Source organism: Manis javanica, chromosome 2, assembly GCF_040802235.1.
Source record: "Manis javanica isolate MJ-LG chromosome 2, MJ_LKY, whole genome shotgun sequence".
Lineage (NCBI taxonomy): Eukaryota > Metazoa > Chordata > Mammalia > Pholidota > Manidae > Manis > Manis javanica.
The window spans coordinates 19,163,288-19,176,613 of NC_133157.1; the positions used below are offsets into that span (position 1 = coordinate 19,163,288).

General features: G+C 50.8%; 1 protein-coding gene across 8 annotated transcripts in view; it reads right to left on the reverse strand.

Annotated features, from left to right (window-relative positions):
• ZNF618 (zinc finger protein 618) overlaps positions 1 to 13,326 on the reverse strand; it is a 115,483-nt gene that overhangs the window by 53,317 nt on the left and 48,840 nt on the right. For all 8 annotated transcript variants that reach the window (XM_073225773.1, XM_073225770.1, XM_073225783.1 and 5 more), the window contains one exon: positions 8,590 to 8,849. In XM_073225773.1, the coding sequence (XP_073081874.1) occupies positions 8,590 to 8,849 (260 nt within the window). The remainder of the gene's footprint in view (positions 1 to 8,589; positions 8,850 to 13,326) is intronic.

The window sequence follows — 13,326 nt, forward strand, 5'->3', positions numbered from 1 at the left end:
ATGTAACTACCATGCAATCAGCCTCTGGGAAAGCACCAAGAGAGGGGGCTTGTTAATGTCTACCATTTACCAAGTACCTGGGTCTCCTTTCTGTCCTCTGTCTTCCCAGAAGTCCTCACATAATTGGGACAACTCAAAACCCAATTTGGCGATGAGCTGAAAGTTCTAGAGACTAGGTGGTCCAGGGCTGGGGCTGCTCAGTGTAGCTGGCAAGGAACTCGGCTTGGAGCTGGCTTTAAGGGCTCCAGAGCCAGCCTACTGTAACCATGCCAGGTCACTTCCAGATGCCAAAGGAACTGTGAATTTCCTTCAGTCATGGGGCTCCCCCTGATGCTTCAGGGCAGCAGAACTCCTTACTATGTTGGGAACCTCCAAAAGACTCCCAGAGTTTCAGGTCAAGAACCCCAGGAGCAGTTGCCAGAGACAGCTGGCAGAGAGCTCCAGCACACAGGGGCCAAGCCTTTACCTCTCCCCCTCCTGATGGCACTAGTGACACAAGAATGCACAGGTGCTGTGCCCGTCCAGCATTTTCCATAAGCACCTGCCAGAAAGCCTAGCTCAGCTCCCGCCGCAAAGGGACAAGACAGACCAGGGAGGCCAGCTGAGACCAGGTAGGTCTTGTACCCAAAGCCATGGATGGGAGAAGTAAGGGAGACTGAGGCAGAGGGGACTGTCTCCTGAGGCCAAGGAACGTGGGTAGCAAGCTTCAGCTCTATCATTTGCACCCAGATACTCTAGAGAAGCTCAGATACCTTTCAGGATACTCAAAATACAACAAGGCAGAAACCCAGAGCAGGTGAATGAGAAGTAAAATGCAAGGCAGGGGACAGCGAGTTGGTTCCCTACAACGGGCAGTCTGGGTTTAGCTCAGAATGTCTCAGTGGCTGCTGTTCACAGATCACATGCTGAGGAGCGCCCAGCCTTCTTGGTCCTATGATGCAACAGGAGCTGGGCCCAGGGCCTGCTGGGGGACAGGGGGCCTGGGAAGATACACTGGGGACAAGTGGGTTTCCTGAGGCCCTCTGGGGCTGGACTCAGACTGAATGTCCTCTGCACCAGGGTCTTCCTAGAAGAGTACAAATCTCCTCGGGATATGTGAACACAGGCAGTTTTAAGAGACTCAGTTCCTCAGTCATCAACTTCCAAGTGTGTATTTCCTGAAATCAATGTGTTAGAGAGCATGGCGGTGGTGGGGAAGCTCCCCTCAGCTGGCTCTCCTGCCCACCTGTCCCCTCACCTCCACCCCTCTCCCACATCACAAACAAGGCGGTTCTCCCACTTGCCCCTAATTCCACCACAGTGCCTTCCATGAGGGCTGACCACCTCGGGGATCCAAGCAAAGAGGGGATCCGACGTAGCAGTGAACTTGGAAAGTGGGTGAACTGAATGCCTGGGAACGAGTTATAGCCTTTTTTGAATCAGGTGATTTCCAATGCTTTGCTCTCAGCAAAACTGAAGAAGAATCTAATGGGGTCTCCAGTGGAGAGATTGTTCTAAACAACGTCTGATGACAGACCTCTGTGCAATTTTCGGCCTTCAAGTGTCCAAAGAATTGAGTCACTGCTAAAACAAAACCTGCATTTATCCCAGGCTCCTTATTTATGTAATCAAGCTTTCTAAGTACTTACCCTTATGAGAACCAAGAAGCAGAAATTAAATTAATGCTGAATCTTGTCTCATTCAACAATAATAAATACTAATTCACAGAAACACGAGCCAATTGCAAAAGAAATAAAGCCCCATCCATTTCATTAAGAGATGCATTTCCAGTGATTTTTTACTTTTGCATTTACTGTTCATCTAAATTTGGTTTTGACAAATTATATACCAATAATAACTTGATCTGGAAAAAAAGATGTTTTAAAATGCAGAGCTTTATGGTCCTAACAAATTTTTTAGAAATTTCTATCTTAATTTACGTACATCTTGTTGTGGGAGCTGAGTGTGAAACAGCGATCAATAAAAGACTCCCAAGCATAAAAAATATATTACATTAGGATAAAATCCTGCAAGGGAAGTAGACTGGAAATATGAGTTTGAGGAGAAAAAGGAAAGATGTAAAATCTCTGACTGTTAAAGATGAGCTTGTTCTTATGTTTTTAAAATAGATGATGGCAGATATCAAATAGCAGTGGGCTAGATTCCCTTGGATACATTTAAGAGCAGTTCACAGTTTTATTTCCAAAATGCCACCTTTTTTTTTGTTTTGACACAATACTCCAGAAATGATATCCTTTGCAATTATTTAAACTTTGAATAAAAATGTTAGATGTTAACTCGAAAGTGTGAAAGAGAATATACAGGTTTCTCAAAATTCCTTTAGAAGGTATGGAACAAAACAAGTTTGAAGCAATTGGCCTCTGGGTTCCTTTCACCCCAGATTTAACCCCAGATGCAGATGCGTCAATGTCTCAAAGCTTCAACTAATACAACTGGTATCTGTTTTGTATTTTTTGTTCCTCCATAAAGACATAATGTCATACCTATCACTTCACCCCCAACAATCCGACTGAAAGGCAGACAGATTTTATTACACCCACTGATCGATGCCGACAGTAGGGCTCAGATAGGTTGAGGGGCCTAAGACCCTAATACCCCAGGGTATACCTGGGTCTCTTGGATTATAGCTCAGGGGCCCTTTCCAATGGGAACCCTCCAACCAGGACTTCCTTCCCACCAGATGAAGAGTCAGCAGCAGAGACAAGCCTGGGAAGATGGCCAGAACCCCTCCTGTCTGAGCGGCTGCAGCAAAGAGCTGAGTGTTGGTTCTGGCAGGCTCAGGTGCAAAACTCTGCCAACAACCTATTGAAACAGGAAACTAACTGTCAGCTGGCACTATGAAGCAGGACCTGGCACCTTTGCTGCCTGGGTTTGTCACAGACCAAAACCCACGTGGCTGTGTCTGAATGGCTGTCTGCTCCGCTCTTCTGTCACTCCTTCTGAAGTCGGGGTCTCGCTGCTGCCTCCTGGCTCGAGCCCCCTCCACCGCCTCCTCCTGCCATTCCTCCTTGGGCAGCCCTGTGTGTGTGAAAACACCTCCACCCCTTGGTGCTCAGAAACATCCTTGCAGTCTCCCATCTGACCCTGGACTCTCCCTCCTGGACCCCATCCAGCGACCTTCTCTGCTCACCCATCTCCAGGACGGGAACTCGCCCCCTCACAGGCCTACATCCGATTACCAAACAGCTACCCAAATCACGAAGTCCTTCCTTTCACTGAGTTGAAATCACCTCGTGGTGACTTCCCTCTACTGGTTGGGGCTACGCTCAATGTGTCCTTTCCATCCTCTCACAACAAAATGCTCTAAGCTGTGAATACTTAGATTGCATCATCCCCCCTGCACCCCCACTGCCAGCCCCCATCCCCAATCTCCTCCTCCCAGGATAAATAGATAGCCCTTAGCTCTTCCTTGGGGCTCCGCTCCCACACTGAGTTCTCTCTCTGGAAATAACCTCACTGCATCCCAAGAGAAGCCCAGCTGGGTCACTCCCTCCCTCCCTCCATGGGCACCTGTACCACCACTGGGGAAGCCCTGGACCACCAGGTCTCCAAGCACTGCAGCTCTCTCTGGGCTCCCTAATGTGTCACCTCCTAAGGATTAAGGACTAATGGCCCACCCAGTGCAGAGAAGAGCACCCAGTGCCTGGCAGTACATTCTGACCACCATGATGGAATCTGGCCATCCTCTTTCATAACCAGGAAATGCTGCACCATGGGCTGGCATGCTCCAACTGTCATAAACCCAGCTTGTCTCATCTTTACTATCTAGGGCAAGGATGGCAAACAGGATTCCATTTCATTGATTTCAATTGTGCCTGACAGGCAGTGACTCCTTGGTGTACTATGTTGAGAAGGATTCTGAGGTGCAGTGTTGGGACAGTACGCAGTGATCAATTGGCAATGCTTGCTATGAATATGGAACTGGGGAGTAACAATGGTAGCGCCTCATGTACAGCATGCCTCATAGCACTCCTGAAACCTTAGAGGCAGTTCCGCCACTCCTTGGAGCTGCTCTGCAGAGTTCTGCATACAACTTGTCACTGGGAACAGGCGTCTATTAATCCACTTTCTTTCACTTCCGGTTTTATTCAACAAAGTCTTAAGTTCAATATTACCTCTGCTCTTTTTGCTAAGAAAGAAAATTCAGGGTCTCCCCACGCTGGCTCTAGGGGCAGTGACAGTCTTTCTAGGAGTGAGAGATACCCTTCCCGGCACAAGAACTTCTGAGTGGCAGGGACACAGCAGCAACCACTGCAAGCTTGGCAGCCAGATTCTGGCACTGATATCCCTCCCGACTCTCCCAGCCCGAGAAGCTGCCAAATGCCCTCCATGCGTCCATACCCCGGGCTCCTCCATGGGAAGCGCCTTGGATAATATTTGTGTCATTGGGAACACTGTTTGTTTGACGGCTGTAAAAGGGCCAGTGAAGACTTGAGGGTGGAATCAAGGTGGACGGAGCTCAGAGAAAAGGCAAACGGGAGGTTCCCTCATGGCACAGCAGTGAGTGGCCGAACAGGAACGCTATTCTATTCAGCAGCAGAGCCCGGCTCTGAGCCCTGAGCGTGGTTGGGTGAGTAGAGCACTTAGGAGGCCCTCTGCTCTGCAGAACCCTGCACTCTCCTGCCAAGTGCTCAGAAACATGTTAACTCCACAGTGCCCAGCCACCAGGGCAATGCACACGGTGGCATGCACTCACGTTAAGGGGACACTCTAACCAGCATTCCACCCTGGCCAGATCCCTGGGAGAATGTTCCCTCCTTGTTTTATTTCCAGAAGCAGGTGGGAGAGAGTTGCTGAGGTGGAATGCACCCTCCACCAAGTGGAAGAAAACATCGCAGACTTGCCATGTGGCCCAGGGCAACTCTCTTCCTTTCCACAAGCCTTTGTTTGCCCCTCTATAAAATGAGAGGGTCAGGAGTGTCAAATCCAGATCATGTGTAGCTCCACTGCCCACTTCTAAATCTGTTGGCAGGCATCAATGATCAATCATGCCACTCCCTTAGCATCTTCAACACAGAACCCCTAAGAGCCAGCAGTAAGTGATTGGACTTGGCCCATAAGATAAAATCTACTTGCCATCTTGGGATCAGATGAGTTCAAAAGGTTCAATTCTGACACGGATTTTTTTTTTTATGTTTTTGTTTCCTAGAATGGAGGCTAAGCCAGATTCCACTGAACCTGACCCTTGGCTGAAACTACACCCTCAAGGAGGAAACTCTACCTTTCTGGATACAAGATAAGTCACCCTAACCAGCAGGGAGGGTCCTGGCCCTTCCCTGCCAGGGGCTCCAAAATGGCAGCTCCAGCTCTCACCTGTCCCGGTGGCTGCCCACCTTTGCCATGAGGGTCTGCCAAAAGCAGGTTACTCAGAAACTGTACAACCTACTCAATGTCCCTGGATTCTAGGGAGGCAACGCTAGAAGGAGCTCCAGGCATTGGACAGGTTGCCCTGTCCAGTTCTCAGATGAGAAAATCAAAGCCCAACTAGAACGCACGTCTTCTGACACCTTATCCAGTGCCAACTTTCCTCCCCACCCTATTTTTTCTCCACATCACACTGCCTTATTTCTTAGACTTGGGAAAAGGGCAGCAAGTAGTACTACTCTTTCCCCTTTAAGAGGTGCTTTATACTAGGAATTCTAGTATGATTGCTAATCATTTACTATGTAGATTGTTGACTGCTTTATATACATTATCTTACTGAATCCTTACATAACCCTATGAATTGGCAATTGTGAGAACTGAGGCCCAGAGAGGTCAAGGAGCTTGCGCAAGGTACAACAGCCATGAAGTCAGAGAGCCTGGATTCACTCACAGTCTGATGAAGTGAGCTCATTTGCCTCACACAACATTATTCCAGTGCCCCTTTCAATGTGCACACCCATGAGGTGGGTGGGACTGGGAGCAGCATGCCTCACTTAAGAGAAGAGGACACTAAGGCAGAGCCAGGCCAAGGGCCCTGCTGCTGAGCAGCAGCTGAGCTGGAAACCAGTGTCAGGGGCTGGCATGAGGCCCTGGGGGCCTCTCACTGTGCAGGCAGCTGGCCCAGGGAGGACTCCCAACCTCTTCCTAGCACGGCTGCTCAAGGCTTTCCCCACTGAATCCCGACTGCTGGCTGCATCCCAAGATTCAGATTCAGCTCCCCTTCACTGGGCATATCCTGGTGAAGGGCATGAATAGTGCTACAGGGTCCAGTGAGTCTTAAAACACTTCCCACAAAGTGAGCGAAGGCATGTCCTCTCCGTGGCTAACGGACAGGCCCACTAGTGGCTGACAGGATCCTTATCCCTGACTAGTGAAAAATGATGGGGGAGGTCAGACACAGGCCCGGAACAGACTCTTCTTTCATTTGGCACTGAGCTAAGCCACTCATGCTCATCACCAAATATCTGCATCCCCCTTCTGTCACATGGGAGGATGGCATTTCCAGGCCTCCTGAGGTTGGGTGGGGCCATGTGACTAATCTGGCCAATGACTGTGAGGGAAATTTACACTTCTCACTTGTGGGCTGCAGCTATTTGCCAGCATGAGTCTTTCCAGAGCTTTCTTTCCCTCTGTCACCTGGCTGGCAGCATTTCATCTAATGGCTGCATTTGGCCTGGGTCTGGAGCAGAGCAGAGCCCCCAGATGACTCACAATGGAAATACCATGTCAGTAAGAAATTAATAAACCTCTGTGGTTTTTAGCCACCAAGATCACATTACTTTTAGGACTTTTTGTTACTGTGGCATAATCCAGCCCCATCCTGACAGCTATACCACCCGTGTCAATGCTACTTCCTAGAAGCCAGTACCTTGCTAGGTATTGTGGGGTAGTAACAAGGGCTCCCAATCTCATGCCAGAAGCAGGCATGGACAGAGGCCCTCTAATCTAAAGTGGGTAATGGAAAGCGCCCAAGTGAAGGGAGAGTAGAAACAGACCACTTCTGACCACAAGAGATTAAGGAAAGCTTCTGGGAGATGGTGGCACTGGAGTTGGCCTTGAAGGATAGGTTGGATTTGGGCGTATGGAAATGGGCCAAGGCATTGCAGGGAGAGGAAAGAGCATGTGCAAAGGGCAGGAAATACTGCAGGAGAGCAGCGTGTGTTGGAATGAAAGGTCCGGGAAGATCAGAAGTCAGAAACGGTGCTAGAAGGCTCAGGTAATGGAGCTTGATGCTATCTACGGCCTTGACCTAAGTCACACTGGGGAATCCCAAGTTTATAAGCAGGGAGTGAAACGGTCAGTGTTTTGTTTTCGCCAAAGTCCCTGGTGGGCAAAATAGTGAGACATGAAACCAAGGCCATTAGTGGGATGCTGGAGTGACCCTGCGGGGCTGACAGTGGCCACAAGCAGCAAAGGATCAGCTGAAAGGGAGCATGAGGCTGGTCCACAGTGGTTGGGAAAAGGCCATAGGACTGGAGTCTATATTTAGGGAAGCAGCTCAGGGGAACTTCCCCACAAATCCTGCATGCCACACACGGGGCATGAGCCTAGGAGTCAGGAGGAAGGGCGCCAGGCTGGCCCAGGGAAGACAGGCAAAGGCAGGGGTGGTGGCATCGTCTAAGAACACATCAAGCACGAGAAATATAGAGGGGGGCACAGATGAAAACGAAGTCTGGGTAGAAATTAGGCAAAGCCCCAATGCCAGGCTGAGGCACGTGGACTTAATTTTACAGCCCAGAGGCTGCAAACTTGTGGCCCATAGAATGACTCTGACTCACAGATATGTTTTGTTTGGCAGATTTCAGTAGCTGAATTAGTTGCCAACATTTACAGCCAGAAGAATCCATATCAAAATTCTCAATTCTGGCATGTGGCATGCCCAGAGGCCTGGCCATGCTGAGCCCAGCTCCCCACCTAGTTCCCTTGGAAGCTGAGGAGTGACCCCCCCCTCCATATATGAGGTGGGCTCTCCAGCTGGATGCTGGCTCCACCACCTGCGGGGCTGGCTCATCTCTACTATGTGAAATAAATATTGTCTGTTGGGCCTTGTGGGTATTTGAGTCTGGGAACCTGGCAGGAGTGCAGGCAGCCCTGAGGAGTATCCCCTGGCTCATGCTGGAAAGTGAGGGGGAGAGATGATTTCTAAGAAGCTTGTTTCTACAGAGCTCTTCTGGGCCTGGCCCAGACCAGAGATGCGGAAGACGCCAATCTGTCATGTATTGGATCCTGACAGGGCATCTGCTCTGAGCAGGACTCGCGCTGGGAGTTGCCTCTGGGAGTCTCCAGTAAAGGGGAGGAGGGAGAAACGCAGACAGGCATTTAGGACACAGTGGTAAGAGGCTGTGCAGAGACCCACAGGGGGCATGGGGGCTCTATAGCACGAGGGATTACCTGGGCCTGCAGAAGGTTCCAGGCACTTGATTGAGCAAAATCTTAAAGGATGGACAACATTTTGCAACATCCGGTGGAAAGAGAATTGCTCTGGACTAGAACTGAGGATGCAAAGGCAAGTCTAAGGAGCCTAGCTCTTTCCCTGAAGGCAGAGGGGTGGCGCCGAAGGTTCTCTCGGCCAGGGAGGGGCAGAGGTCCTGGGCCTCTTCTCCCCAGGCCTCTGGCCCTACGTTCCAGCCCTGGTCTCAACCCCAACCTGGCAGGTGGACTCACCGAGGGTCTGCTGGTTGCGGACGCCACCTATGACCACGCAGATCTCGGCGGGCACGTCTCCAGTCCCATCCTTGCTGACCCCCTTCTTCTCCTCCTTGGCCTCACCCTGCCAGATCACCTCCTGGATGTAGTCATCCGGCAGCTCTGTCTTCACCTTGACTTCCGTCATCGTTCCCTGCTCGGCGCTCAGCGAGGCCTCGGGTGGCACAGGCTCTGGCCCCTCCACCTTGGTGCTCTTCTGGCTGCGCTTCAAGCGCTCCCTGGGGAAGAAGAGAATCTGTTCAGTGTGGACCCCCTACCAGCTCCCAGACCTACATGGGAGCCACCAGCTCAGGGAATGCAGAATGTTGAGCCATAGACCCGCCTGTCACATGAACCTCACTTGAAGCACACAGCCCCCAAGGCTGCCCATGAGGGTCCTCCAGGGAACCCTGGGGCTTGAACGAATATAGTTTGAAAATCACTGGGCTAGTATGGGTCCAACTCCACCCATTTTACAGATGGGAAAGCTGGGATCTAAAGAGGTCTCAATGTGCCAATAACTGTTGTAACTGCAGTCACAATAAACCTACCAGGGCAGCTTTGGCTGGCTGAGGTCACTTCTTAAGCTTCAGTGTGCACATAAATCAGCTGAGCATCTTGGTAAAATGCAGATTCTGGCCCAGCAGGTGTGAGGTCTGGCTGGAGAATCTGCATTTCTAACAAGCACGTGGGTGAGGCTAGTACGGCTAATCCTCAATCCGCACTTTGGGTAGCAAAGGTTTAAGTGGCTTGATGTGTGCAAAGTGTCTAGTGCTGTTCCCTTTGCTTCTTGGCAGAAGTTCTAGAGATCCCATCCAAGCTCTTCTCTGCTTCTGATTTACAGATGGGGAAACTATAAGCCAAAAGGCTCACTTGGCTCCCAATCCCCTGGCCTGTAGGTGGCTCTTCAAGTAACAGAAAACATCCTCAAGTTAATGAGCTCAGTACTGAAGCAGGCAGAGCACATGTTACTGAACTTCCTTTATGAAGGGGACACTGAGGCCTACAGTGGAGATGTGACTTGCTTAGGATCACTGACAAGACTGGTGGCAGGCCAAGGCATGAAGCCAGGTCCCTGCCCTCCTCTCTTGAACCATTCTCCTTTCAGCGTGACTCTCTGTGCTATCATAAGGGCCCCCTCCATCCTTCTGGGAGGGGAACTGTTGTGAGACTCCTGTTTCTGGAGAGAGGACACCAAGGCGTGCACAAAATGGGAAATCAAATCATGTTCCAGGTCTGGAGTGCTGCCCCGGCCACGTCCAGCCCTCTTCACTACTGCAGAGAAGCATCTGGAATGTGAATGTCAAGGCTGGACTTGAGGCGCACCTGAGGCAGGGACCTAGCATATCAACTGAAGCTTGGTGGAAGTGCCCAGGCTGGGAGGCAGGGACTTGGGTTCTGATCCTGGATCTGCAGTGGACTTGCTGTGTGACTTTGGACAAGACCTTTCTCCTCTCTGGGCTTCAAGAACTCCATCTATCACAAGGGTGTGGGTTTTATCATGTCTGCTGTCCATTCCAGTTCTCAGCTTTCTCCTAGTTGGGGAATTGAGCAGAGAGAGAGAAGGCAGGCCCCAGCTAACAAGGAAGGGACAGAGAAAGGGATGGGGTGGTGGGAGGGGTGCTTGGACTTCATTATGTCCCTCCACTACCCAATTCATATGTGAGGTCCTCTCCCCAACATGACCGTCCCTGGAGATAGAGTCTTTAGGAAGTACCTAAGATTACAGTCATAAGGGTGGGGCCCTAATCAGATAGGACTGTAGCATAGAATAAGGAGGAGAAAGAGATCGCTCTCTTACCCGATCCCTACCATATGAACACAGAAAAAAGGTAGCTGTTTGCAAGCCAGAAAGAGGGCCCCCACCAAACAACCCTGCTGACACCCTGGTCTCAGACTTCCAGCCTCCAGAACTAGAACAGAGGAAATAAATATCTGTTTTTTAAGCCACCCAGTCTATGGTATTTTGTTATGGCAGCCCAAGACTCAGATGGACAGAAAAGGAGTGAAAAGGTAGGCTGTAGGGAGATCAGCCAGGGCAGGGCTGTCAAGTCAGCCCTCACTGTGTGACTTGAGCCAGCGACCTAACCTCTGAGTCTCAGTTTTCCCCTCTGCAAAATGGAACTAACAGGGTTTCTTGCAGATTTCAATCAACTAATGCATCTTAACACAGTGGCTGCTGGCCTATAACAGCTTTGAAGACACAGTGCCACTATTATTATTATTAATGACAAACTGTTAGAGCATCTTCAGCTCACAGTGGGCCCAGTGAAGCCTCCTCCTAATGTATCTACACATCAGGTCTGGGCCACCAGACAATGCTGAGCTTATGCCCTTCTCCATGGCAGGAAACATACAACAGGATGATTCAAGATTGTTTGAAATAGATGAGCCAGGTGTCATCTTAGTGGATGAGTGTTTTGGAGAATAAAAACAAAAACAAAAAGGATGATTCAATTGCTTCAGCATTCTTTTCTTTTATTTATTTAAGAAACATTTAAATAGAGTTTCCTATATGCCAGGCACTGCTCTAACACACTGACTCCTTTCACTTTTAGTAACAAGCCAGTGAGGGAAGTCCTCATATTATCCCCATTTTACAGATGGGAAACTGAGGCACCAAGAAGTGACCTAACTTGTCCAAAGTGACATGGGTAGTAGGAAGTGGAACCACAATCTGATGCAGCCATCTTGGCTCTTAGTCATGAAGTACCGAGACCTGGGGAGAAACTTTGTGAGGGGAGCCCACCTACCCGCACCTGTGCAGCTCCCTTACCACCCACCCTTGTGACACAGCATCCAGAACAGAGTCAGAAGCAAGGTGCTGGTGGGGGAGCAGGAAGGTGGGAGGCTGCCTGAATTTTCTGGTGCTGCAGCCCGCCCAGGGCATATCTTGAGCTAGAACCCCCGGCTAAAGTCCAGCACCCACTGGGAAGGGAGTGTGTCTAGCCTATTCAAGCCGAATGCTCATCACAGGGCAAAGCAGCCTCTGAGGTCAGAGGGGCCCCAAGAGCACAACCAGGACCAGCAGGTCTGAGAAGTCCTGCGGGGACAGCTACGGCTTCGGGGAGGGAGGATGATGCCACCAGCCAGCCAGCAATGGAGGGGATGTCCTGGGGTGGAGATCTCCCCGGCAGTGGAGGCACCAGCACGGAGGCAGACTGATGGCCTGGTGGAAGGGGATGTGATGGACTGAGATGCACAGAGCACCTAGTTTTGAAATCTCATCAGTCCAGAACCGAATTTCAGACCTGCCACTCTCAAGTCGTGGTTTCCTGCTTAAGGGACTTCACCACTATTAACCTCAGTCTTCACACCCCCACCATGAGCACCTACCCCATCCACTGTGATGCAGAGACAATAAGGCCATGTCTGCAAGGGACCTAGATAGCAGAGGTGCTCTACGGGTACCTCCTGTCTCACATGAGGGGCAGGGGAGGGAAGTGTGCTGAGGATGCAGGGGAAAAGTCACAGACTTCACCAAGGCTGTGGAGGTAAATCAAGAGGGCCTCAAATCCCAGCACTACCACTTCCCAGCTGCTGACCCCGAGCCAGCCCCTGACTCTGAGCCCGTTTCTGCATCTGTGAAGCAGTGAGCTTCACACCTACTCAAAAAGCCTCATGAAGATCAACTGCAAAAATTAAATGCAGGACCTGGTCTAGAGTGACTGGTAGAGTGGAGATCATTGAGAGGATGGAAACTACCGACCAAAGCTGCTGAAACTCCTATTTCTGTGCTGAGACCACATGAGTGGTAATGATCAGCCAGTCCTGCCCACCTGGAGACTCACTGGGCACAGAGATAGAACTCAGGGACCCTGTCCAACTTTCCATGAACACAGCCTACAGGCCTTGGGGAGCCTGTTGGGTGGGCAGGCAGCTGAGAACTCTCCCTGGCTTGGCTCCTGCTGGCCCCAAACCTGGCTACCCAAAGGGTTACACCCCAAACACTAGGCAATGGGCTTCCCAGGACCAGGGAGCAGAAATATCCAACCAGACAGTGGTCCCTGCAGCTGAGGCCAGGAGAGGGGAGGGGAGGGAAGAGGCCTTCGCCCAGAACACCCTCCACTCACTTTCTTCACAGCTAACATTTGGAAGCTCAGGCTGAGGCCTGTGAGCACTTGACCACTGGGTCCAGACAGACTCAGACCCACTTCCTGCCCTCAAGGACCTCACTACCATTGTGACATCCTGGTGGGAGTGGGGAGCCATTGGCTTCAGACTGGGTATCCCCACGTCCTGTGACCTCCTAGAGCCAATTTGTCTTTTAAAGGAGAACCATGATCCTTGCTTGCACGGGAAACAGGAGAGGGGCCAGGCTATTGACACCGAGTGGATTTCCGTGCGTGACAGTTGTCATTATGATGATATCATCGCTTTACGTTAACCCCCTGCCCCTGGGAAGCCTCCGCTGCTTGCTGGAGCTGGAGCCAGAACCCCTGTCGGAATGCCCCAGCCGCCTGACACAGGCCACTCGTACCCTGGGAGCTGCACAAGCCACCTTCTTGCCTCAGGGACGATGCCATGCAATCATCCACTCCCTTAAATGTGACACCCTGGGCCTCACTGAACTGAGGATACAGGCAACTTCTCTTTCCCCAGCTTCACGCTTTAGATTTACAAGCCCAAATGTTGCTTTTCTCGGATGCGCTGCATTTAATTAGGTGTCCTAATAACAATGGAATTGCAGAAGTACTTATATCACTTTGAATTAGT